At 41.6% G+C, this 27653-nt stretch overlaps 1 protein-coding gene across 3 annotated transcripts in view; it reads left to right on the top strand.

The window, feature by feature from the left end:
- Positions 1-8: 8 nt before the first annotated feature.
- ZBTB46 (zinc finger and BTB domain containing 46) overlaps positions 9-27653 on the top strand; it is a 52927-nt gene continuing 25282 nt past the window's right edge. Inside the window, exons 1-4 of one of the 3 annotated variants that reach the window (XM_017733601.1) lie at positions 9-239; positions 6689-6816; positions 8550-8689; positions 15217-16186. In XM_017733601.1, coding sequence (XP_017589090.1) covers positions 8636-8689; positions 15217-16186 — 1024 coding nt within the window. In that variant the 5' untranslated portion in view covers positions 9-239; positions 6689-6816; positions 8550-8635. The remainder of the gene's footprint in view (positions 240-6688; positions 6817-8549; positions 8690-15216; positions 16187-27653) is intronic. The other 2 variants (XM_008634413.2, XM_017733606.1) reach the window with 2 other exon arrangements.

Genomic DNA, 27653 nt, shown 5'->3' with positions numbered 1-27653 from the left:
CCGTAACCTCCAAAAGGGGAATTTTCCAGCTGGTAATTTCTGCTGCGTCAACACCCAGCTCAAGGGAGAGGAGAAGAGACAAGGGGGCATTTTAACAGCAGCTCCACTTGCGGATAGCCAGCCTCAATCCCGGCTCCAGCATTAAAACCCTTTCCGCCCCCTAAAAACCAGCATCCGTGCAAGTTGGACCAAGAGTTTGTCAGGAGTGTGGTTCAAAACTGCTTGGAAAAAGGGATGAGGTAATAATACTGGTGAAGCATGTTGTATTTCTCTCTTTCTGCCTGTCTCTCTTTCTCTTTCTCCCTCTCCTCTCCTTTTTTTTTTTTTTTTTTTTTTTTTTTTTTTGCGGCTGTTTTGGGTTATTGTCTCCCCCTAAAGCCAGACATAGATCGCCTGGCCTTGCCTCCATTTTAATTGCAGGCTGAAATGGGGGAAGTGACCCTCTTTAAAAAAAAGAAATATAAAAAAACCCAACAAGCAAACAAACAAAAAAAACCCTTGAAAAAATAATGCTGTTCCTTTGGGGGGGGCATAGGTGGTTTTTGATAAGGCTGTAACAAGTGCAAAAGTGGCTGGGAATGTTCTCTGTCATGCTGGGAAACTAGTGAGGTGTCCTCCCCCCTCCCCAGAAAAAAGTGCTGGTAGAATTTGGTGGAGGGGAGGAGAGGTGCTGGGAAAAGCAGGGGTTGTGCTGTTGGATTGCCTTTGTGTCTCTGTAAATAGACATGTCAGTTCCCAAAGTAATACAAGTAGTGTCTGATAACTCAATCCCAGATGACAAATAGAGAATGGAGCAGATTTTCAGGACTGTAATAGTGGGAGGATTTCTCTTTTGAAACGGAGAGGAAAAAAATGTTGGTACCTCCTGAGGAGGTTCTTCCCCGGCGCGTTATTGTGAACTGGAGCATTCGGATGGAATCCGGAGACATAAACCCATATTTATTTATTTTTACACCTGACCGGGGAAGGATAAACAAAGGAGAGTTTAACAGCTCTTTAATGAATTCCTCATGCTTTTTATTTTGCAATCCCAATGATTCATTTGGCAAGCCTTACAGGACGGGATTATTATCAGCATTGTTTAAAGCCGTGCTAATTAGGAGATGTGTTTAGCAAACAGTGGCATTGTAGACACCTGTACCAAAGTTCTTGCGTGCATTTTAATTGTATCACTGGTATAATTTCTAGTATTTAGTCTCTGTCATAGAGATGCAGGTCTCAGTTTGTGGACTCAATCAAGTATTTATTGAGTGTGGGTTCTCTGTGTGCACAGATCAGCCCTGCTACTAATGCATTTTTCTCAAAAAAGACAGGGAGTGTTTTTTCACTTTTTATTTTCCTGTGGGGATGATAAGAAAAGGCAGTGATACCCAAGAAGAGTGAGAAAAACATAATTTTGGAAGAAGAAGCTTTCTGTGACTGGATAGCTCTCTCACTTTAATCAATACCTCGCTTTTATGCTTTTATAGCCTCTTTTAATTGGAATTGGAATTTGACTTTCCCCTTCTAAACTCTCTGTTTGTCAAGTTTTATATTTTGAAATCCTTAGTGATGGAAAAAATGGGTGGAGTGTATTATTAGTCACAATATTTTCAACATGCGGTGAGGAATTACAGCTTTGAGGTGTTTTTTGGGAACCGACCGGGAATGGGCAGAGGAGCTGCCCCGTGCGCTGAAGGGAGAGCAACAGGACGGGATTCAGGGGCTCCCAAATGCACATTGCTGAAAAATGTTCCGTGGTTTGGTGCATTCATGGGATAACTGTAGCCGAAATAGAAAACGAATCTTTCGGTTTTGATGCAGTGTGTCCAGGAGGGGGAAACTCACTCACAGCGAAACTTCTCTCGCGGTTGTTTTCATAGACTGTGTGTTTGCCTGGGTGGAATTGAGACAATTTCAGTCTGGTACCAAAAACGGGGCATTCTAGTAACTCTCACGTTAGGTGTGTATGCCTGTGCTTAAAATGCTGCTCCATTCTGGAGTGTGTAGGACTCAGCCTTTGAAAACATGACCTGTACTCAGGGTTCTTGGAGACTGGAGAAAATGGGCCACTTTCTCCCCGTGGTCTTTGTTTTCTGGGACAGTTGTACAACAGTGGATATGTTCTTCGCAAGAGGATTTTTTTTTTTTTTTAATTTTAATATCTGGAAGTGCTTAGAGGAAAACCAGTTTAGCAGCTCCCCCTTCCCCAGCAGCCCTCTGTCAAAATGAAAAATACCTCATGTTTGGAAGATCTGTTAATTGCCTGCTTTTCCTCTGCTGATGTGTTGTGTTGCTGTGAGGTTGAACATATTCTTTTTGTCTTTGCTATCCACTCGGGTGGATTTTTTTTTTTTTTTTAAGATCCGTGTTTTTGAAGTTTCTAAGCAAAGTTTCCTGTCCTCCCAGCAGCAGTGCAGAGCAGGCTGACACCCAATCCAAACTGCCACTGCCTGCTTTCAGGGCAGAATTATTTCATAAACAGCTCAACCTTTCCCAGGACATTTTTCCCTTCGTGTTGCCGATTTTACTGGCTGCTCCAGAGCACTCTGTAACGCTTTCCAGACTCCCCCTAAATTGGTAAATAGCATTCACAGGGGTTTTCCATGCTCCTGTGTGCTTAGTTTAATGGGCAAACAGAAGGGCAGGGAGAGGGCTTAGTTTAAGTCTTTGAAGAGCTACCTGCAGTTGTAATGGTTATCCCACATGTCCGTTATAGTTCCCAGGAGGCAGCAATCTGTGTCCATTCCTGGCTGGGAGCATTACCCTGGAAAATTCTGACACTTTACACAGAGAGATTAATTCCGTTTTTTGATATTTCGCTCCTGGCTTGTGTTTGGCTCGAATATTTTGAAGTGTGGGGCTCACCTGTGTTTTGTGTGTGTGGTATTTGAAACTTGAAGTGTGTTAATAGTGAAAGCAAGCGTGCCGCAGGTTGTGCACAGAGGGGTCACGTTAGGAGAGAGCACGAGGAGCGACCGCGGCTGCGAGGCAGAGGCAGGAATTTGGTCTGCGGGAAGTCCTGCAATCCTAATCCATCCCTAAAGCATCTCTGTGGGAGTTTTTATGATATTTGGGCAAGCACAATAACAGTCAGGGCTCCAGTGTTAAAATTTGTTGTTTCGAAACTTCACTTTATTCCCTTCCTGAGGACTTTTTGTATGTTTGTGTTTGCAGCCCCCTTAAATACGTCCTTCAGTAGTTGGGTTTCTCAGTTTGCTCTGGATCTTCAGTCCTTTAGGCAGGATGAGAAATAAAAGCCTGTATCGCTTCGTGCAGGGCTTCTTTCCATGAGATGCAAGAGGGAAGAATCTCAACTTCCCTAAACAGTTCAGTGGTTTTCTGGTTTGTGCTGCCTTGGTGTATTTGGGTGCACAAGGATGCCCAGTTTAGAGGGAAAGCTGCTCTTTGGGACTCAGTGCCCATCCTCCCAGCTGTTGATTGAACGTGCTGGTGTGTAACTTCTTGTTACCCATCTCCCATTATGTGAAACAGGAGTTCACTCGGCTCTCCCAAACATTTTGTGTTACATTGATGAAAAATTGTGTTAGAAGTGCTTATTCTTCGTAAAGGCAAACCCGTGTGAAGTCCTGGCTGAATTCCCTCTGGGATGTGGTGGAGTCCAGAGGCTCGTGGGTGGGGTTTGCTGTCCCTTACCAAGTCAGCTGTGGTGCAGTTATTTTCTGAACAGTTGCTTTAACTTTCTTTCATAGCCATGTATTTAAGAAACATCAGGCTGCTGTTGAGATGTTGGTTTGGAATAGCTTCTAAGCGCTCCAGAGGCAGGGTGAGATCCTTGACAGCCATTCTAATGAGATGGAAATGTGTCCCACTTGGCAGTGTTCAGTTGTGCATAGGTAAGGATGTCCCTGGCACAGGAGGGGAGAGGTGGCTTTGCTGAAATGTAACAGGTAGATGCTGAGTTAGAGCTGAAACTCACCTTTTTGCCTTGATTTTTGGGGATGTGGCTGGCTTTTATTCCAGACCAGACAGTGATGATCTTGTCCTGTTGCTTACTTGACTCATGTGTGCACTTGGGATGAAAAAGTCCCAGTGAATGTTGGAAGTTGCCCTGTGTTTGCTTTATAGTCACTGAGTTGGCATCTCCTGTAGTGGAAAGAGGCACCAAGGTGTCAAAAAAATTCTACAAACATATCTATGAGCTTTGTGTGTAGATTAAAATACACTTGTTAATGAAAATGTCAGTGTGTAGTACCAGGACCTTACCTGCCCAAGAACCTTACTTAGAAAAGGGCTTTATATATTAAGGAATATATTTATAACCTCTGTATACTGAAATACCTTGTTATCTTTCCTAATTGTTTCCTTGTCATATGTTGGCCAGACTGCTTATTCCATCCAAGGGAGTTTGCTTCCTGGTACTTCTCACCCCGTGGAGAAGAGCTCTGCAGAAAGCTGTTATTTCAGGGGTTTGGCTCGCTCTCTTTGAGGAAAGGGTTAAACGAAATTTGCACCTTTTGCATTGATACAGCATCAGAGGAAATACCTTCCTGACTAGTGCTCAGATCGTGCCCTGAAACAGAAGAATCAATGGTCTGTATTGGATTTTAGGTGCTTAAAATACCCAAACCCAACTGGTTAAGTGCTGATAAACGAAGTAGTCAGTGCCCAGTTGCTCCTAACAGTCCTGCTACTATAAGGTCGGAGAATGAGGTGGTGGCTAAATATAAAATGAGCTTTTTGACTTCTTTCTTGTTACCACTGTGTCCTTCTTGGCTTCACTCCACTTCTTTTTTTTTTTTTTTAACAGTCCTGCTACTATAAGGTCGGAGAATGAGGTGGTGGCTAAATATAAAATGAGCTTTTTGACTTCTTTCTTGTTACCACTGTGTCCTTCTTGGCTTCACTCCACTTCTTTTTTTTTTTTTTTTTTTTTTTTTTTTTTAGTAGTAGTTGATCAAATCTGGATTATGAGATTTGTGCTAAAAAGTAAACCAGGATCCTTACCCAGGGCATGGAAGGCTTGTACCACGAATTACACGAGGAGAATTAGGTTGTTCTCAGAGCCCCTCATATGTTATCTTTAGTTTTGCACTGGTTGATTCTTTTACTCTTAGATTATTCATGACTCCTTGTGTGTCTTTTCTGTCTTTTAGGTGATCTTTCTCTTGGTTTATACCCCTGCTTTACTTCTTTTTAAAAATCACCTCATGATTCTTCCTCCTTTGGCTCCCTCCCTTTTTATGTATTGAGTTTGGGAACTTTGGCAAAGATCCCCTAATTAAAAAGCCAAAAACCAGTGAGAAAGTTTGGGGGAAACCATTCTTCAGGGCAATTCCCAGTGTGATAAGTTTACAGTTCTCTAATCCTCTTTTTTTTTCAAGGTAGTTTTTATGTTGTTTTTTGACTAATAGATGCACAAGGGCAGAGTTTTTTTGTTTAGATTTCTTTTGTGACTTTTTAAAGTAAAAGCTTAAGATCTTGCAGGAGGTCTTAGTGAGATCTAATGGCACTTGGACAAGTAAGTGTCATATGAGCTACAGGCATTTGAATTTTTTCAGGTTGTTTTTTAATCTTCACTGCTGGAGTAGCAGATCTATCTGTAGCTAAATTCTTCTATTTTTTTGATGTCGCCAGACTTCTCAAGCCTGGTACCCTGTACCAGTTCTGCCAAGTTCTTGCTGTGTTCTGCACGGTCCATGACATGAGTAGTGTTGGATCTGTTCTTCTCCTGGTGCAACCAGATGAGAGAGAGAACAGAGATCAAAAATAGGGGAATGATTCGAGCAACGGTTACTGCACCATGATGGAGAGAGGATGGAGAGACAGGCAGATGGAGAGAGTTGGAAGTTACAGGGAAATGAATAAGGGAAATGCAGAGGAAATCCAAGTGCAGTGGAAATATTACTGCAAGTGAGCAGTTGGAACTGGGTGCACACACCTGTGCCCTGTTGGAAAGGTGTATCCTGTCGTATTAGCAACTTGTTACCCACTGGAATATTGTATTTCAGGCTGCATAGCTTTTACAAGCATGGAAAGTAAAGCTTCTGTTAGTTATTTGTGTCTTCATTTTTGTGTTTGGGGTTTTTTTCCCAAGTTTTTTAATGTTTGCAAGAGGAGCAAAGTGCTTTCCTTGGTACCTTTGTGGATGCTGCTTTGTAGTTGAAATCTGAGGGTCATGCTGGCTTTTGAAGGTTGTGATTCAGTCAAGATGGATGGGAATAAAACTCAGATATCTTCCTTTTGTACAACATGGACACATGATTTTTCTGTAACCTTAGGCAAATATTTTGGTTTGGAGGGGAATCACTGTAACCAAGAGGTGAGATTAATTCTGACCCCATTTAAAGTGTGTGGGTGGCAGAGGTCACAGAAACATTAACTGGAACTTACATGTCAACTGAAACAATGTTGTTAAATTTTTTTTAAATCCTTTTATAAAGTGCAGGTTTTTTACAGTGACTTTTTCAAAGCACTCCTATCTGGAAGCATAGTCAGAAGTTGTTAATAGTCTTAATATTGGTATGTTAAAGTCTTTCTTTACATTAACACAAGGGCCAAATAATTTTTCCTGCATTATTAATTATAGGAATATATTGGAATGCTTCTTGTTGAAATGGCAAACAGTGTTGTAAATGTGCAGTTATTTTAAATGTTGCTTGTAATTATGTGACACTGAAGGGCTTTATATTGAGTTAAAGTTTGGATTTTAATGTTTGCCTCCTATTCTTTCCTTTTCCAAACACAGGACATCTGATGAACCTTTTGGAGCTTCTTACCAGAGACCATTCTCCTCTCTTCATTGAAACATGCACTGTCCAGCTGTGAAACATTGCAAGGTTTATTTTTGCTGACAGGAAAAACTTTCAAGTATCGGTAAGTTCTCATCATTTTAGAGATATTTTTGTCTAGTAGTACGGGAAAGAGAAGGAGGACCCGGAGATAACATTGTCATGAGGGCTGACAGTTCTTCATAAAACTTGACTTAACATTGGTAACAAGGGCTCATTTAGAAATCTTAGTTAACTGCAAAGTTGGAGAAATACCTCTGGCTGTTGTGCTCCTTCCTTGTGGCAGAGGTGTCTCCATCCATCACGGTCACTCGGTTCTCATCTGTTTGATCAGAAGAGGAGAACAGGTGCAGAGCTCAAACCAAGAGGAAAAGGTGCCAGGCTCAGCTTTGCCCTTTTTACCAGTCTGTTCTGGCTCTTTTTGTGCTCTGGGACAGGTGTAAGTGAGAGTTTTAGCAGTAACAGCCACAAGTCTAAGTGGAAACACATACACTTTGTTACACTTTGCTACCAAAGTAATTTCCCGTGTGTCTGGGCTGGTCTGGCTCCCTCTCTTCACCACTTTGTTTTTTCTTAACTGTCCGAGTAACAGGACTAAAAAGAGCTCGCCAAAACAATTGCTATGGAGAAGCAATCAGAATTAGAGAAAGGCAAGACTTGGCAGTCCAGAATAGAAACTGAGAACAAAGTCACTGGTGTTTGCTTCAATTGGGTCATATTTGTTTTCAAGATTTTCAGTTCTGCTGTTTGCCATAAGAATGCTTGGATTTTCCTTATTACTTCCTTTGTTTATTAGATATTTTATTTCACCTTCTATAATGGCATTAATTTGTGTTGGAGAAGGTTTCTTAATTTTTATCTTCTGACGTTTCCTTTCACAATCTGTTACTACAGAAGGTCAGTCTTGAAATCACCAGTATTGATTTATAGCTTATTTTCATCAAGAGAGCTAATCTGTGTATTGAAGATGTTTGAAATGCAGAGATCAAAAAAGACTTTTTCATGGCTAACAATATAAAGCTTTGAATAAAATGGACTCAGAAGTGTGAGTTGTAAGTTAAATGTTTGCCAGTGTGGTGTATATGTTATTCTGAAGAAAATAAACTCTGTTTTATATTAGAAAAATAGGTGCTCAAGATGACAGTTTTAATGGATGTGTCCTCACAGACAAAAGCCTTGGTGTAGGTGAACTATTCCTACTCCTTGTACCTTGTAACCATCAACACTCAGGTTTTCTCTGAGAAGCCTATCTGTAAATGTGTCTTACTATACCTAAATAGCTGTATTTTACACAAAACTTTAAAAATCTTGGGATTGTTTGGTCTCTTAACCCAGAATGGTGTCAGCCACTAGAAACTGGCAACTAAACATTTCAAGAGGAAATTCTCCTGAGTGTTCCACTGCAAATTTCTTTCAGGAGCTGTACTGGTAGCTTTTAAACCTCAGTATTTTATAGGTCAGATAAGGTGAGTCTCTTTAAAGAGAATCATTAAAGTGAGAATGTTTTGAAAAGCTCCCAAACAGGAAACCCTGTTGTTCAAGGATCTGATTGAAGTTTTAGTAGCTAAAATTAGAGTTTTTGTTCCCGTACCTTTAAGAAGTAACTCTTGTTTACATTATTGCAAAGTGGTAGCCAGGCTTTAATTACTTTCAATGTATTGATGTGCTTGGAGTTGACTTTTTTGGAATTCATTAACTCCTAAGTAAGGCTATCATAATTGTGAGTTTGGAGGGAAAGGACTTCAAAACATCTCACTGTTGTTCAGTCGTCTTGTAGTTTATTGCTAATAGTTTCTTCTGGTTTTGTTTTTGTCATAGTTCTGTCTTTCTCCTACAAGAGTTCACACCAGTGCTGTCAGAAGGTCACGGAACAGGGCACTACCTGTGCTGCTCTGGGGCTGTTGATGTCCTCAGCTGTTGTAGGAGAAACACTAGACCTGGAACCCAGTTTGTTACTGGTAAGAAGTAATTGTCTTGGATTTTATTTGTTTATTTATTCAATATTACAGTTTACATGTCTAACAAAATCAGCAAAAATCACATGTTACTTTTAAGAACAATATAGCAAAATATGCATATCTGGTCTTTTCTTTTTTCCCCCCTATTATTTTTAACTTTACAGTTTCTAAATTTCTAATTCTAATTACCTTCCTCCCAAAATACAGAGGACAGCAATTTTCACTTGCTTCTTATTTTCAGTCCTGCTTTTCTCTTGAAATTCTTCATGTGCTGTCAGAGCTAATGAAGGTTAATAAATGGATTTTTCTATGAAATCCTGTGTTTTGATTGCACTTTTATGTTGTCCAGCTCCTTCACATTGGTAGACCCATAACTTCAGGGAGATGGTTTGACAAGTCAAAGGCCACAGCCATGTCTCTGGTTTAAAGTTCTGGAGTAGAGAGTGAAATGTGTAATGATGACTCCCTGCTATTTTAAGTTTTGCTGTTGAAGTTAGATTTTGCTTGTGATTCATGTCTGGACCATGGAAACAAAGCTTTAGTGGTATGATGAAATGCTGGAAGTGTGTAGTGTTCAACCCTGCTGTTTGAACTTTGCTCATGGACTTTCTGGATTGTATCTGCTACAGAGATTCTAAACAAAGATTGTTTTAATGCTGTCAGTGATGAGGCACTGTTGGCTTGAAGTTGGAGAAGTTTTAGTGAATCCTGATCAGATTGATGGTAACAAATTTATGTAGGGACTTGAGGTTCTTTTTGCCCTGCAATCAATGACAATTCAGTGGGCCTATCAAATTTGGTAATAAAAACTGAATTAGTATTTTTCTTTAAGTTTACTGAAAATCATTTGCCTCCCAAATCCTTGCCCCTTCTGTACTTCTGTAGTACTTCTCAAACTGAATGATGAAACTTATTTTCTTCCTGTGACTCCCAGCTCATGAGGCTGAACATGCACTGTTGGGCTGCAATTAAACGTTCCCATCCCCAGTCATCAGGGAGAAGCGGTACATGTTGTTTGCATGAAACCCTGAGCTCTGAGTAGCCCCTCTGGCTCAAGGGTCTGGTTTGGTCTGTTTACAAACATCTGCCTCTTTCTCCTCGAGTTCAGAGTTGTGGTTGAAATGACCAACTTGAAACAACGGATGATTGGTTTCGGGAATCAGAATAGGGTCAAGGAGTTTCTTTTTTTGGCAACTGTTAATTTTTGTAAGCTGTTACTTATATCTATTTTGGACAAAGCTGAGCATATGAATATAATTTGGTGTTCTCTAGTATCAAGAAATTAAAACTCTTTCAGAGTTGTGTGCTGCTGTTCCTCAAAGACACTTGTGAGAAAACACTGCCCTTGTGAAGATTTGTGCTTGTAAAGCTCCTGAGCAGTGTCTTTGCAGGGAGTTACCATCCATGAATATCCTGAGTCTTCTTTTTCTCTCCTTTACTGTCCTTTTCAGTTCCTAAGGGGTTTTGTTCTCCCTTCTTTTCAGCACAGGGCAGATGGAGAGTAGGAATCCTGTGCATTTCTGTTGTCTTTAATTGAATAAAAGCGAAACTTGCATACACACTATGTCTTGTTGTGCAAGGAAGCATTTCAAGCCCAATCTCACCTTAGAGAGCTCCTTTGCACAGGAATTCAAAAAATGTTGGAATGTCTTGGGAGTGGAAACATGGACAGGACTCAGGGGAAGCAGAGAAGTGGGGTGTGTTTGTTGGGTTTTTGTGTAATAAAGCATTGGAGTGAATTGGAGTTCTTCCTTAATCTGTTTTTACTTTTCTCTGAAGGGAGAGGGGGGAGGAAACAACACATTTTTGGTTAAATTCCAGTTGGCATGTTGTCTCTAGGGAGCAGAGTGGTGGAAGAGTGCACTAGTGAGCATTTTGGTGCTCTTTAACTTGGGTCCTTGGTATTAAGTGTAGAAATGCGCTGAGAAAATTGAAATAAAGTGCCATGTAGTTTAAATCTTCAGTTGCCTTTCATTCTGAGAGAAGAAAAAATAAACAACCCACCAAATAAATCCTAACAACAACAGATCCCCCCCCAAAAACCTCCAGGCCATTTTTTTCCCTGTTTTCTTTCTGAGGGAAGGAAGTTTATTTTTGTCCCCACTGTTTCTCAGGGGACTGCCCTGTAGAGGATTTTGTGTGCAATTCATTTCTTATCTGTGACTTTTTGTCAAAATTTAAGCAATGCACTGAGATTTAGGTGCAACAAATTTGTGCCCCCTAATTTTAGTGATGTTAAGATTGTGGTTAGGAGACTCATTCCTGGGGTGTGCGCTGAGAAGTTTGCCAGTAAATAAATATTTGTGTAACTCTTCTTGAAACCTTTCCAGTGGGAAGTGAAGTGTGATTTAGATGCTTACTGTGCCTTCAGGTGCTATTTTCATGTTTAAATAACTGTACTGACAGCGCTAAATAAGCCACTTCCATAGGTTCACTCTAGCTGGGGTTAAAGATTGTATAAATTATTAATGCTTACTTCAAGACCAGGGTTTTTTTGATATGAAAAATAAAAGCAGGCCCGTAGCTTGACAGAAGCTTGCATGAAAGTGACTCTTAAATCTGCTTGCTTTGTGTTCTTTTTGCTGTTATGTGCAATAGTTTGGTTTGGGACATTTTTTTTTTTTAGTTATTTTTGGAAAAGTAATAGACTTGAATTACTGTACTGCTACAATTTTATTTTGTGGAAAATCTTCAGATGAACTTTCATGGTTCGTTGGCTTCCTGGAAAGCTGTGTTGTGGCCATGTGGCCTAAAGAATTCTAGTAGATGCTCAACTTTGAAAACCTTCATATACTAAAGAGACCTGAGATAAACCAAAAAATACATCATTAATCTTTGAGGTCTGTTTCTAAGAAATCTCCACAGTTTATTCCATCTTCACTGAGCTTCTACAGAAGTTTGAAGGGTACAGCTTTTCAGAAGAAATGTTTCCACAACACTTTTTAAGTGGAAATAAGTATCCTTACCAGGGGAAGGTAAAAAAAAGAAAAACAAACCATCAACAAGCCACAAAACAGCATGTAAAATTGGAACACAAGAGCACAGGGTTTTAAAGCTTCCTGAATTTTTAACTACTAGCAAATTGCCTTAAATTTAACTTGGATTAATTCCCTAGTGATCCTTGACATTAAACGGATGTTCTGGTTTGACATGGGTAGACAGAAAACTAATTAATTCCTCTGAATTTGAGGCGTATTTAATTTTCTCCCCCAAAGACCTCTCGTTTAAAAGGTACAATGCTGTGACAGATGTTGGATGTGTGTGAGGGAGCAGACCTTGTGACAGGGGAAGATCAAGACATCTACAGTAATAATTCCTGGTTTGGAAACTGTTACATTTTATTGATTCCACTGAACACGGGAGTATCCACTTCACTGCTCACTTGAAAGTGCTATAATGTGCCCACCTCAGTGGCCAGTAAGGAGTCTTGCATAGATTTTTGTGTCTTTGTGTTTAGTAAAAATTCCCTGATATCTTTTCTCTGACCTTATCTTCTATTTCCTGAAGAGATGAGCAAGTGCTCCATCCATCCATCCATCCATCCATCCGTATTAGTCAATGCCTGACCCTCAAACTGCTCCAGTCTAAACCAAAAGTAGCAAGAGACATATTTTAAATTCTGTATTTCTGCCACAGGCAGTTTAAAAAAGGACAAGATGTATCTGAAATGGACTTTTATCAGTGGGGGGGAACCCGACCTGCTGATTTTTTGTTTGAGAGAGTGGAGAAATAGTCTTGAGGAATTGATGTAATTTCCAGTTGAAGAACATTTCCAGTTGAGGAAGGAAAAATGTTGTGCCATAAATTCACAAGGGCAAGTAGAGACATTTACAAATACTGTGATGCTAATCTGTACAAAATTGAGGAAGAGAAAATTATCCTTGCAGGAGATTTCCTGCCCCTCCTCCCCACAGTTCCAGGGAGTTGGTGTCTTGGAATATGGATTTTAATATCCATGAAGGAACAGTAAAAGGAAATGCCATATCTAAAACATTGTGATCCTTTCCTCATTGTGGGCTCTGAGGTTTTCTTACATCTTCCCCTGAATTGTTTGGATATGGCAGCTGTTGGAGACACGAGTGGTGATGGACAACTTACTTTATCCTATGTGGCAATTCATATTTCCTAAGGGGACTAAGCTGACTCTTCAACTCCTAAAAGTAGATGCAGTAGTGGTTTCTGGAATAAAGACAAAACTGAACTGTTACTCTGCCTTAAGAGGCGGTTCTTTCCAACATGGAGATGTTGGGAAGTGCTGGCAGTCGCCTCCAGAGCCTGGATTAGAGAGATGCTGTGCTGGCTGGGGCCATCACAACCTTTTCAGGCCAAACACCTGAAAATTTATTTATTTATTTTCCCATACTCCCTAACCTTGATTCTTGGTTTGATTTTCATTTGTATGTTTTATTTGAGACAGAGATGCTGTCTGGGTGGGAATTTGGTTTGAGGTCTCTGGGCAGATTTCTGTGGTAAATAGGAGTGTGCAGCTGCACTGGTATTGACCTCTTCTAGTTCAATTAAAAAAAAAAGATTGGCTTCTCTGTGCATTCTGTGCTTAATTCTGCAGAAAAGCTGCACAGCTTTGAAGTGGATGAACACAGTTCAGCCTGTTTGTGTTGCAGGGAGATGGTCCTTCCTCTCTCGAGGGAAGCAAACATTTCTCAATGATCAGGGACCAGCTGGCCTTGCAAATTAGGATTTCCGGGGCTGCAGAGAGGCAGCTCCATCCTTGCAGAACTGGAGGAGCTTGAAGCAGTCTTGCATAACTTGAACTTTTGAATCATCAGGTGGCTCTCTAGGAGAAGGTCCCACCTCACGGATGTTCTGTGGGCTGGGAGGTGCTTTTCTAGCCATGAGTGTTCACTAAACTGCAGCTATTTTGCTCCTGCCGATGATAATAATAGCACAGGGTAGGGGAAGGGGGCAGGGTGCTTGTGGATCTGTGTTCCACAGCCCAGGAAACAGACTTGCTTGTGCCAAGTAAACTTCCTTAATCACGGCTGTGCTGCCCACTGCTGTGAGCCAGTTTGAGCAGATGGGACTGAATTTGTGTGTGAACTCTGTGGATGTTAGAAAGGTGCTCCAGGCTGGAAACAGCCTTCTTAATGCCAGTGCTAACATTGAACCATGTGTGCTTCAAGGCTGTAAGACCTCAGAGATTTTGTTTTTATAAGTAACAACCAGTAGCCTAAATCCAGGCTTCTAATGTGTGTGTCTGCACATAATAACATTTGGAACTGGGTCCAATTTTACAGTTGTGTGTTGACATGTGGACCCTCATATCAATTCTACAGTTGGGACTTTTTATATTGGAACAAATTTTAAGCTTTTGAGTGAAAGGAGTAAGATATTCTTCACCTTGGTGCTCTTAATTAGTTGGACCATTAAACCACTGTTACATGGTAAATAAATCTTGATAGTAAGTTCCAAAAAAAAGTGGTATAACCTAGAGAAAATGGCAGAATTGAATGCAGAAGGATTTGTAAAGCTGTGGCATCAAAGGCAAGTATGGAATTGCAAAGATAGTAACTGGAAAAAATTCAATCTGAAAATCCTGGCAGTGCTGATTACTGTCAACATTTAGGATCTTGTTTTCTGTTTTGGAATTTAAGAGGAGGATAATCTGGAGCATAACTTACAGGATAACTTGCTGCTGGCACTAAATGGCCTTTTATTTTGGATAATACTGCCAAATTTTATGAAAAGTGATCAAAAGCCCTGTGAATTTTTCTCAGCTTTATGTTGGTCGTAAGGATCCTTTTTTTAGGTGATCATGAGAATTTCTCTACTCAGTATCTGAGGGTTGCTGTGGGGTAAACTTGGAGATGTAAACCCAAGGAAATAACATGTTTATTGCAAAGTATTGCTTGTAAGTAGTAACCTTCAAATAACATTAATTTCATAGTTGTGCTCTATTGCCAGTTTACTTTGGGTGGGGACTTAAAACTTTGTTATCTGTGGTCTTGGATTTGCTTGTTGCTCTTCTGACTCCTAAACCATGTTTATAGCCCCTCCATGGCAGTATAAGAAGGGAAATTCTGGGTTCAATCAGCTCTTGCTCTTTGAGGATTTCTGCTCTTCTGTGTGCTACACACGATGCTTGTTCCCTCGAGGAAAACGTGTTAAAGTGTGCCCCTCAGTAGTCTGTGGGCATCTGAACATGATTTCAAGTGTAGCATCTCTTTCAAAACCAAACTCCAACAAATTCACTGTAAAAACTGACAGCTGTTGTTCTCCGGTTACTTCAGATGGGTTTTCTTACAAGTCTGTAGTAACTTCAAGAAACGTTTCTCTGGGATGTTATGAGCCACTGGAGGATTGGCTTCAAATCTAGTCCTTTTTCACATAAATTATTTGAAGTCTGGGCAAAGTAAGGTGCATTTTGTAATGAATGTGGAGGATTGTAGGCAGTAGCTGTATTTGTGGCACTCTTCCCAGATGAACCTGTTGCTTCTTTTGGTACAACCTGGGGTTTGTCTCAGTCTTGTCCTGGATTTTGTAATCCTGTCATTTCCTTCCCCCCGCAGGACTTGTGGAAGAGGAAACATAAAGATCTCCAAATGAATAACCGAAAGGAAGATATGGAGATTGCTTCCCACTACCGTCACCTGCTGCGGGAGCTGAACGAGCAGAGGCAGCACGGGATCCTCTGTGACGTCTGCATCATCGTGGAGGGCAAGATCTTCAAGGCTCACAAAAATGTTCTCCTGGGGAGTAGCCGCTACTTCAAAACCCTCTACTGCCAGGTGCAGAAAACCTCTGACCAGGCCACAGTCACCCACCTGGACATTGTCACTGCCCAGGGCTTTAAGGCAATCATTGACTTCATGTATTCCGCACACCTGGCGCTGACCAGCAGGAACGTCATCGAGGTGATGTCGGCTGCCAGCTACCTGCAGATGACAGACATCGTGCAGGCCTGTCACAACTTCATCAAAGCAGCTCTGGACATAAGCATCAAGTCTGATGCCTCGGAGGACCTGGTCGATTATGAGCTGGGAGCCCCTTCCAGCAGCAGCACGGACGCTCTGATTTCGGCAGTCGTGGCTGGCAGGAGTATATCCCCCTGGTTAGCTCGGAGAACGAGCCCAGCAAACTCCTCCGGGGACTCAGCCATTGCCAGCTGCCACGAGGGAGGGAGTAGTTATGGGAAAGAGGATCAAGAACCAAAACCAGACAGCCACGAAGACATTTCATCCCAGTCTCTCTGGACTAGTGACATGGGCTATGGGTCTTTGCGTATCAAAGAGGAGCAGGTCTCACCGTCCCATTACGGAGGGGGTGAGCTGCATCCTGCCAAGGATAGTGCAATACAGAGTGGGTTCTCAGAGCAAGGAGTGGGGGATGGCTGGCAGCCCACCGGCCGCAGGAAGAACAGGAAAAACAAAGAAACTGTGAGACATATTACGCAGCAAGTGGAGGATGACAGCAGGGCAAATTCTCCTGTGCTGTCCCTTTTACCTGCCTCAGGATGGCCATACAGCAGTCGAGACCCAAGTAAGTCATTCTTCCAGTTTTTGGGGATGAAACTGAAAACGTTAATTAGATCTATTTATGGGATGATCTTATCAGCCTCTGAAATAGGAGCTTGCCAGAAACAGAAAAATGTAGAAACTTGTGTTGCCAGCAATTCAGAAGCACCAAGCACTGTGTGGTTCAGTCAGGAGCCTCGATGGAGGCTGGTTCTCCTGTGAAAGTGGTAGTTTTGTTTTGGCCTTGAACAGCCTAAATCACCCCAAAACCACCACTCTAATTGTTGGAATTAATGAGAGAAAAGGTTAAAGGAATTTATTTGAGCAGGTGTGTGCATTGATGTCAAGGTTGAAGAATTTTCCTTGCGCCGTATATTGATGATGTAATTACACCACACACACAAGTGTAATTTAGTCTTACCGATACCATCTTCAGAATTTCCTGATATTCAGGTGTCACTTTCTCTTGGGTAAGAAAACCACCACAGCTTGTTGCTGCTTATGGCAGGATAAGTGTTTAGTAACTCTCGAGAACAACATGTTTTTCTGAGGCACTACTATGGCTTCAAGTGTATTTTGATGTGTGACTACTTGTGGTCTGAGACAAGTGGCTGCGTTTAAAGTGTGTAGCCAGCGAGAAAATTGTTTTCTTGACTTCCCATGAATCTTCAGTAGTTATTTTTTTGTCTCAAGATAACTGTCCCATTTGATTCATTAATCAGTGGCAATAAATAGATTCAGGAATGCTTCTGAACTAGGAGTTTTGGATTTTTTTTCTAAGGACTTTAAGGAAGTGTGTTAGTAAACTGTCTCAGGCTGACTTCAAGAACTTAGTCTGTGCTGTGAGTTAGCCTGTGTTTCATTGCATACCAGAATTCAAGTCATCCAGGAGAAGGGTGTGTGAGATTATAGACTTTTATGTTGCCAAATTTGGATGAAAAAAACAATACAAAGAGTACTGAAAGTCTTAAAAGTCTTTATGGGCTGAAAAAGGAGGCTGAAGTTGCTCACATACTGGAGCTTAAATGTGGTTTTCATTGAATAGTAACTCTGCAAATGTCTTGAGATTTATTATGCTTTATGGTTATCTGCTGCAGCAAGCTTGCATGTAATTATTCTAATTAGCTGATGATACAATCTAAACAACGTCAGTTAGAAGAAAAATGCGAGATAATTTAAGATAACAGTGATTTATGAAGAATCTCATTTTTACGATGCATGTATTTTATCCTTGTTTTGAGTGAAGACTCAGCATGGATTTCCTGGTCTCTGTTCTCATGCAACTATTTTTCATTTTCCGTGGCATCCCATAAAAACAGCTTGATCACTTGTACTGTCTGAGGGGTGTGGGTCTGGACAGGTATCTGGAGTGAGCCAGACATGTTGGAGTGGCTGCAGAAACAGAGCTGCAGCTCTGAGCCTTTTGGAAAGCTGGGTATAGATTGAGTGTCTTTACTGAAAATAGTGCAGAATAGAAGAGATTGTATTACTGGAAGCTGAATGAAACTTAGATTATTTAATTCCTAATTGTTAAGGAATTAAATTGCAGTGCCTGTTTGCAGATGAGAGGAAGGTGGCTTGAGGGGTTGACTCAGCACAGTGCTGAGACAGCACGTCAGCAGGCACATCAAATTATTTGTTCCCAATCTTGTCTGAAATGCAGTTTCCAATAAAGGACGTGGTTCCAGTGGTGGGAAAAGAGCAGCTGAGTGGTGGTGGCCGGGGGGAAGAGTTTCAATATTCCAGTAGTGCTGGTAAAAGAAAAAGAAAAAATTAATGGCAACACTTCTTGCTGTCCAAACTGAACAGGCTCAGAGGCTGCCTGTGCTGGCAGAGAGCAGCGTGTCCGTGAGGAAAAAGGGGGGGTGTGTGGAGACTGAGCTGCTCCTGGATTCCCCATATTTGCCATCTGGAGAGGTGAATGCAGGTGAAATTCTCCTTTCTGCCCTGCTGGCAAGGGAGGTTCCTCTGCATTGTGGGGTCTGAAATTGTGGGGCGAGTGCCTGTGGGCTTAACAGCCAGGATTGTCTCTGCAAGCCCTGCGTGTGTCTTAGGTCAAGTTGGTGTCCTTGGGGATTTTTTTGGTATGATTTCAAAGGATTTGAGATCCATACATGTTCAGTTTTAGTTAACCATGGACCCTTGTCCGTAGGCAGCCTCTCGTGTGGTAAACCTGTGGTTTGGGGGAAATCAGATGGGCACTCAGGTGAGGCTGCTGCTCTTTCACTGTGAAGTAAAAGCAACCCTGTTACCCCAAAAACATCCCTGTCTGTGGGGCCCTGCAAGCAGCAAGATCTTCTGGTCTTGCATGGGTCTTTCCCATATCCAGCAGATGGGAGAGATTTTCCTGCAAACTTCTCCACCTCCTGAGCTACAGGGTTGTGCCTAGGTTGGGTTTTGATACCCCAGGTTTTTCCCTCTCCTGTTAGAACTCAGCAGTGCTGTCGGGGTGTTGCAGACTTGACTCGTAAGTGTGAACAATAATTGATTTTTCTTGTGTGCAATTGGATAATGACACAGTGCAGACACTTGTAACAAGTATTTGGGTTGTGTTTAAATTTCAGCTTGAAGTTGTCTTTGATTTAGTCATGTCAGGTTTCATTTCTTAAAACAGGCTTCATAGTCTAGGGCTCTCTTTTACCTCATTTATTTAGAAGTGTCCCTGTCAGCAATGTTCACAGCTAAGATGGAAAGCTGCTCACTTACGGAGGAAATGGGTGTTGAATGTTCTTTCAGAAGTAACTGAGAGGAAAGAAAGTTACCTAGAACTCTTTGTTCTTTGGGGCTCGTTCACTTTTCTGATCTAATCAGTTATTCTAAGATGCTGCTTGCTAAGGCTGAAAGCTCTTGTTGGGATCACTGGGGTGCTGTTTACAAATGCCTCTATACTGCTGGGCTAACACGTGCCCTCTGGAAATGCAAAAGCTGATTTAGGAGAATACTTCTTCAAAGTTCAGTCTTCCTCCTGAAATTGTGCAAGATACTCTTTTGGTCGTGGTTGCAAGCAGCACTGCATTTCAGCAGCATTTTGGAAGGGGAATCTTGTAAGTAACTATTGTGTCACCCTTTGAATTCAGTGATTATTTGGGGCAGGATATTCACAGATGAAAAATATGCTTCCTACTCCTCTATTATATAGGGTTACTTAATTCCTGTTATATTACAAAGAAGCACATTGCAATCACTGAAACTTTGCTTTTGGAACAACTCAGCTCGTTCAAACTCAGCAGTGGTGCTGCTTTCAGTGGGAAAAACATTCTTACCAGTAAAGGCAGGTGTATTAAAGTGTTCCAAATATTTAAGTAGACTATTTAAATACAAATCAATGACATCTCAAAAAAAGGCACAGGTTTTATTTAAATTGAAAGGGTAAGAAAATTCTTTGTGAACAGTTGATTTCCCATATGCTGGTGGGGTGCTGTTGAGAGTCTTTGAATTTGACAACATTGGAGATTAAAATAAAAAGGAATGTCTGGAGTAATCTTATTAATGGTAATCTAACATAATGGAAATAGCAAGAGATTGTTAATGTCTGCCATGAAGATTGTCGTTTTCATCCAAGAAGGAATAATCAAATAGGATTTGCAAAAGAATACAAATGAAAAACTGAGGTGCTGGATTGAGACTGTGATTCAGCTCTCAGTTTCCCAGGGTGGTGTCAGTCAAGCACAAAGCTTGATGAGCACCATCTTTTCATGCTAGTTCCTATTTATTAATTTGGACTGTCTGTTTAGCATCAAACACATTAGGTTTTCTCTTTCTCATCCTGTTTGGGTTGTTCAGGATGTCAGTCTGTCATTCCTTGTAGGAAACATTCATATATATGTTTTCCTCACCAAGCCACATTAACTTGAAGCAGCAGTTCTCCAAAGTAAACTGAAGGATGGGCTTTTATAAATAATAACTTTCTTCATAACTGAGCCAAGAAGAATTTCCTCCATGGACTTGCCAAAAGAACAGGTCTGCCTTTTATTTTATCCCTTTTTCTTGAATTTCATAGGTTTTCTAAAGAAACATATTGCTGTTTGTTAGTTTTTGTGTCAAAGATGCTTATGAAATTCAGAAGCAGTCGTGTGCCTTGAACATCTTTATTTGCCTTAGGTTCCTGTTCCTTTAACCTTGCTGGATAAAATTTTTACAGGATTACACATCCTGAGTGCATGGACTACAGGATCAGGTGGTGTTTGAAAGGCTCTTGCCAAAGAGGATGGATATCTTCACTGTTAAGCCAGCAAAGTGTTGCTGGCTTTGCCTCTTCACATAATGGAAAACTCTCCCACTTGAAGGGTGTCTTTTGAAGGATTTATTGACGGCTTTATTAATGTGTTAGTTCAAGCATGGTGGTTATGATTCAGGAATTTATTTCCAAGGAAATACTCCCACACATCTTCTGAGTGTTTGCACCCAAAAGCTGCAAGTGAATTTCTGTGTGCCAATTGACTGTGAAATGAAGCTAATTATTTTAAAAACAGAACAGCCCTTTTTAAAGGTGCTGCAGTTGGGGAACTCTTTCCTTTCCTTTAATACATGTAGTGGAATTTCTGTGTTCTGTTAAGAAGAGCTTCAGAACTTGAGTAAGCCCAGAGTGGTGACCTCCATGGGAAGGACAGGCAGGACTTCACTGTATCCTTCTGACTTTGCAGAGTTCACAGTTCCTTTAACATTTTCCCCATCAAAATCTTTAATTATGCACAAGTTTCCTCCCTCCCGGTGAGGAGACATTCAAGTAGCTCGTTTTCCAGTGACACACATGTGATTGCAGTGGCTGCTGCAGGGAGCTGCTGGCTCCCTGGGAAGCCTGAAGACAGCTGGTGTCATCAGCCTTTTCCCATCCCTTTTTCTGTCTTGGTTTCCAGAGAGCAAATTATGATTACAGGAGCTGTTGGGGAGCACAGATGCTGAACAGTTGGATCACATAGTGAGCTTACATTGCAAAAGGCTTCAGAGACAGGCAAGAAAGAGCTCTTTCCAGATGAGCTCAACTAATTTTCTGCAGGTGAGGTCTCTGGACCTGAGTGCAGGCAGGTGAATTTGTGGATTGCCTTATTACAGGACAATTTTATTCTTGAAAAAAAGTTGTTTTTTTCTCAGCAAGCTACTGGGCTTCCTATAACTCTGTCCCATTGTCAATGCATATCTTCAAATTTTCACTTGATTCATGTTTTCAAGTCATTATTAAATAAGTAATTCCCCTGAAAATTCTCCTGTTTCCATTGTGGTATTTGGCAAGCATATTAGTCCAACTAGAGGAATCCAGATTTTGCAAAATGAGAAAAGGAGGGAAATATGAGTGAGGTGTTGGTACTCAGAATTCAGGTGTTTAAGGAACTCCTAAAGATTTTTGCTCTGTTCTACAAGACAAAAATGAAGGTATTGAAGGAGGTGCTGAGAGAAGTTTTGGAAGCATGTAGTGTTGAAATAATCCAGCCAGAAAAATCACTGGGACAGAATACAGGAAGTTACTCTTCCTTTAAATGGACTTTGCTTGAAGAAAGGGAGTCTCCAGTCCACCTGCTGTGGTCTGAGTCCTGGTTGCAGTGGGAAAACTTCAGGTGTTTAATGGTTTGTTACAGCCATGACTGAAAACTGGGCTGGCTAAAATTTCAGTTGTCAGATGAATGTCTGATGTCCTAAAAACCAACACAGGCTCAAATTTTAATACTTTACTGCTGTTAGTTTGTTACTTAAACCTCTTTTATACCTCACTTTGGAAAGATCACTTTTTAAGCAGGATAGATATTTTGGATCAAAACAGCTTATTGGAAAGGTGTTGGAGTATTTTTTGAGGGTAGGTAATAGTAAACTACAGATTGCCTGCCACTTGGAAAATTAAGTACATTACTGCATTTTCCCACCTTCTTTTACAGCCATGACGATGCAGTTATGGTGCAAGGTATTAAAACCGTTTTTGCTACAATTGAGGGGGTTTTGCTGGGGAGAGATTTTGACACCATAAGCCCTGGTGGCCAGTGATGCAGCCAGACGTGGAGGGGTTACAGCTCTGTGCTCTTATGCCACCCCCTGAATTCTTTCTTAGCCTGAAATCGGCTTAGCCTGCATTCCTCAGGCTTAGGAGCTGCCCAGGTTTCTGGACCCTCTCTGGAACTCTTGGTGTGCCTGAAAGCACCAGTGCACAGCATGGAGGTGGCTGAGAGTTGCCTCGAAATGCAAAACTAAAGGGAAAAAAACCCACGCCGAACACCACTGATCTCTGTCCATATGGAGAATTTTGCAGAGGGTGCTCAGTGAATAATTCAGGTTCTCTGTATCACCACAGGTACAGGCTAATGGGGTTATCAGGATACAATCTTTGCAGGAGTAACTTTGGAGTTTGTTATTGAAGGGTTAGGTCAGGTTATTTTCAAGTTTGGAAACTAAAATCGTTGCTTTAAACCCAGACACACTTACTCCCTGGCTACACCCTGGCTTTAAAATGGTTCCACCCTAAACCAGCTTTAGCTCAAAGCTCAGTGTCTGTTTCCTTTCCCCACCCTGCATTCCATTTTCCCCAGGCTCCCAAGCCCTCCTCCTCCTCCTCCTTCTCCTCTTCCTCCTCCCCGTGGTAGCAGTTCTGATTCTGTTAATCTGCTTTAACTCCAGAGATCAGAGGCATTTCCCCTCTCCTGAGTGCCCTTCTCACTATTTTATTTGTTCCTTGTGCTTTTCTTTACAGAGATCTCAACTTTTCCAAAACTTTTTACCCCTTTTGATTCTTTACTTTGAAATTACAAGTGAGAAATCAAGAAGGTTTTAGTATTTTAACATAAATTCTAGTCCTACTTTGCAATCAGCCCTGTCCAGGACTTTAATTTCCCTACTTGCAGTGCTGCTGTTGCATTAAAACATAGTTAGGAATTAATTCTTCAGATGCAGTGCCTGGGAATCAAACCCAACCTTCTTTGTACTGGTTTTTGATTTATTTTTCATTCTATCGTTCTTTTTTTTTTTCAAGGCACTTGTTTCCAAAGGAAAACGTTTTATTTCTGTCCCTTCATGTTTGTGTCTGCCTCTGTCCCAAGGAGCAGCAGGGAATAGTGTCATTCCTTTTACTGCCTGAATTAGGAGACTTGGAAAAAGAGGTTAATATTATAGTACTTTTAAAGTGATATAGTACTTTAAAAGTGATTTTAAAGTGACTATCACTTTACTGCACAATTCTCTGCATATTTTGGAGAAACAAGAGTGCTTCAGGTATTTCTGCACTGCCCAGTCATTCTTGCTCCTGCAAAGATACTTCATTATCCCATTTTAGAAGAGTTTCAGAAACAATTAACTCACCCAGTTTAACCATTCTTCTCTTTTTTGGATTGGTTCTGTTTATCCTTTTTTAGGAAGATCAGCAGTTGGCCAGATTTGCTCTGTAGCGCAAGGAACGGTTGAGTTGAGGTCACTAACAGGAGGTGGGGGAGCAGCAACAAGCAGCAGGGTTTGGGCCAGGAGCTCCTTTTGCTGACCACAGAAAAGTGTCTGCAGAACTTGATTCAATGGTAGAAAAACAAATATTATGGGAAAGAGATGAAAATTGATTATTTTTTTTCCAGGTGCCTGGAAGAGTGGAGGGAATTTTCCAGTTACTTGTACACTGATTACTGTTTTGAGGAGGATGACAAAGATGGGGATACGCTTGAGCTTTTGGAATACGCTGCAGGAATAGCAACGTAAAACCAGGTCATATTTGCGTAGAACAAGCCTGGTTTATTTTAGCAATAGTGTTCTAGAGCTGGTGAGGAGAATGTTTCTGTTGGTGAAGCACAGATAATGAACATCCTATGGCTGTAGGCTAGGAAATTATATTGAAGCCTCAGTTGGCGTGGGCTCCTCCTGAGCCCTCCAGAAACAGAAGCAGCATTGGGAATCGGCACTTTCCTGCAGGATTGTGTTTTTCAGAACTCAAATCCTGACAGTGCCAGGTCACCCTGCTTTGAGTCGTGGTGGAAAAGCTGTAGTGGGACTCAAATCTGAAAGAAGAGGGGTGGGAAAGCACAGCCTCAAGGAGACCAAGTTTTTGATTCCATAAGGATTCACTTAATATATCTTACTGCCTTTAACATAAAGGCAGTTTTTAATGATCATATGTGTTGTGGTTAAATATCTATGTTTGCTTGATTGTTTCCTGCTCTAGGAAATTGGAGCTGATTCTGAATGCTGTGCACATTTATTGTATCCACATGTCTGCTGTTATGGTTGTAAAACAGTGCAAATCAAACCCAATATAACTCATGGCATCACTTCCCCATGTAAATATTGCAGTGGGTGAGAACGCTGGGGTTTGCTTAACAAACAGTGAGTTGTGAAACACTTTTGGAAGATTTCTGTTAGAAAGGAGGAGGGAACTGAAATACAAACTTCAAGGATATTTTTAGCAGCTGGTAAAACATTGTCATTTTTCTGCCAGCCTGTATGCTCTTTTTTTTTTTTTTTAATTCCCAATCAAAAAGCACACTATGAAATGAAAGCTATTTTTTCTTTTTTTTCCCTGAGAGTTTAAAAATTAATTGTCTTTCTGTCTCCACAGAAGGAGATCAAGCCAAACCTTCCTAAACCTACACAAGAAACATCATCTCTGGAATTCTAGATAAAATCTACTGTCAAGCAGATACTTGACCCAAATAGGTAGAAGAACCTTAGAAAATTAAATCTTTGATTTCACCTAAGTTTTTTTGGGTCACAATTTGGCAGTGTACCTGAAACAAAAGCTGAGTTTAAGTGGCTCCCACTTTCCTTTGGTATTTAATTGCACCCCCACGCTCTCCTGCAGTTGTTCCGGTGAAAATCTCCGTGCAACCATGTAGAGAACCAGAGAGAGGAACTGATCTGTATTTAAAAATAACTTTTTAAAATAAATCAGTTTATTTTTAACATATTAGTTTCCTGTCTCAAGTTCAATCACAACTATATGTGTGGTCTTGGTACCACTGAGGGAGTAGCAGGGGGAGGGTGCAGGAATTTGGGGTGGGAGAAGTTGCTGATGCTGAGACCTCTTCCCTTTCTGCTTGTCATGTTGTAAACAACAAAAAAACCCCTAAATTTTCCATCACACTGAAAATTATCCAGCTGTGTGCAGGAGATCCAAAACATCTGCCCCAGAAAGTGTGATGCCTGCATCCATCACAGGCTGCTTCCAGGCCCGATGCTGTTGACTTTGTTCATTAACAAGTCGTGTGGTGGGATGTTGTGAACCCTCAAGTGAGTTGTTGGATGGCACCAGGCTGGGAGGGATGACTGGCTGGAAGGCAGCGGTGGGAATTCCACCAAGACAAGTGTGAAGTCCTGCACCTGGGACAGGATAACCCTGTGCAGCAGTTTGGGTTGGCAGCCAAGGAGAGTGAAAGCAGCTTTGCAGAAAATGTCTTCTGGTGAGTAAGGAGCTGAAGAGGAGCCTGTGTGCCCTGGCAGCCAGGGAAGGCTGGCTGCCTGCCTGCCTTAGGAAGAGCATTTGGAGTACAGGATCCAGTTTGGGGATCTCCAGGCCAAGAAAGACTTTGACAAGCTTGAGCAAGCGCAGCTGAGGCCATCAAGATGATGTGTGTGAGGAGAGGCTGAGACAGCTTGGTTTAAAACCTTGAAGAAGAGAAAGGGGGTGGGTGGATTATCCAGGGCCAGACCCTTGTCAGATGTGCCTTGAGAAAGGATGAGAGGTAATGAACACGAATTACAGGAAGGGAGATTCTCATGGGGTGAAAGGAGGAGATTCCTCACAAAGTGGTCAAAAGGTGGAGGAAGCACCTGGGGAAGTTTTGCTCTGTCTTCCCTGCTGGTATTCACAACTGGGCTGTACAAGCCATGGAATCTAAATCTAAAAGTAGCTCTGAAGTTACTTTCAAGGTAATTTATTCTGCAATTCTTAGAGATGACTCCAGGTGACAGAGCAGTAACGCTGCCCTAGGTCAGGATGATTTCTCACTCCCCTGTCTGGTGACACCACTTCAGGTGTAATTCCAGCTGCTCCTCTTTCCAGACTGTACTTTCCCTGGTTCTTGCCTTGCTGACAGCAAGACTCCTGTACTCAAAAGTGTCTTTCCTTCTGTTCACCTTTCCACAGTAATTCTGCCAAAATGGGTCCTGCAGTGAGTGAGCTACAGGAAAGGGTCAGGAGCTTTTTGTGGCAGGAGGTGACTTGAATTGCCATCGTCTTTGGAGGTTGTGGGACTTGCAGAGAGTTTACTCCAGGTGCTGATCAGTGAGACCTCCAGTTCAGAAAGGTGTGCTGGAGGAATGGCTCATGAAACACCCCTGCATTCCAGGGGGGCTGAGGAGGGGTTGGGAGTGCTCCTCAGAGATAGCTGAAATTTGCCAGGTTGATGGAGAAACACACAGGAACTGTTTTAAAGCTCTGTAAATGGTAAGTGAGGTACTGTTGCCATCCTTTGAAGGACTCCAGTGCCTGTGGCTGGCTCCCCCCTCACTGCTGGAGGTCACCTCCGTCACACAACCCCGGCAGCCCAGAGACTCGGAACACCGAGGGAGAAACATCCCTGCTTTGTGCTCCTGCCACACTAAACAGGGCTTTGAAGAGAGGATGAAAGATTTCTTGGATCCCCTCTTATCTCAAGACTGTAATGAAAAGGGCAATATTGAGAAAGAGTGACCTGGCAAAACATTGCCTTTAGTTCTTGGGGAAAAAGCTTGTTTCTTTGAGTTTTCCAGCAGCCGATGCCACCTTATATGGCTTTTATTCACGCCTTTCTCTCTTCTCATGGGTTTAGTTCTCCAGCTACTGATTTCTAGATGTTCAACTGTCTACGTAAGAGAGCAGGAATAAAAGATGAAAAGGGGGAAAAATAATTTAAAAAAAAAATGAAAGAGAATAATAGCATTGGGAGTCTGGGAAACCCCACTGGGGGTTTACTGAGAAGGTTAAAACACAGTACAAACAAGAAATAAGTGGTGTGAGAGAAGCAGACGCTGAGGAAATACTTTGGTAACAGCTGAGTTTAAGATGTAATGAGAAAAAATGATAGAAACAGGGAGAAGAAATATAAGAAAAAGAATTGGTTTGCTTATTAAAGTAATTAATTAAGGTAGTAAATGGAGTCTTTAAAATGGAGCTTTTCCTAGCTGTTTCTGGGATGGCATGTGTGTTTTGCTCAGTCATTGGACTAGGTTTAATGCTTTTTACTGTCAGCTTCTTCCTAGATCTTTGAAAATAAATTATCACATTAACATTTGGATACTTCTAGTACATTGCATTACTTTGATTTGTGCCATAGCCCTTTCCAAGGGGCTGCCAGATGTCTGTAGTGCTTGATTTTCTTTGACAAGTGGAACTTGATTTTCCCATTCCTGGGTTTGTGACAGGAGCTTGGTTTATAGGACTTCCAGAGCTCACACAGTAGCCACTCTGGGTGTGTTGGGAATATTGTGCTGCTTCTGTTGTCCTGGTGTGAGGTTTATTCCTCTTCTTGGATCTGTTAAAGCCTGGCTGGTTTGTGTGGCTGGGAATGAAGTGTGTTTTGAGCTCAGCTGGGACGGGTGACCTCTGTGATACAGTC

Source organism: Corvus brachyrhynchos, unplaced genomic scaffold (genome assembly GCF_000691975.1).
Source record: "Corvus brachyrhynchos isolate BGI_N302 unplaced genomic scaffold, ASM69197v1 scaffold10, whole genome shotgun sequence".
Classification (NCBI taxonomy): Eukaryota; Metazoa; Chordata; class Aves; order Passeriformes; family Corvidae; genus Corvus; species Corvus brachyrhynchos.
The sequence above is the reverse complement of the archived record's forward strand: the minus strand, read 5'-3'. Positions and strand labels throughout refer to the sequence as shown.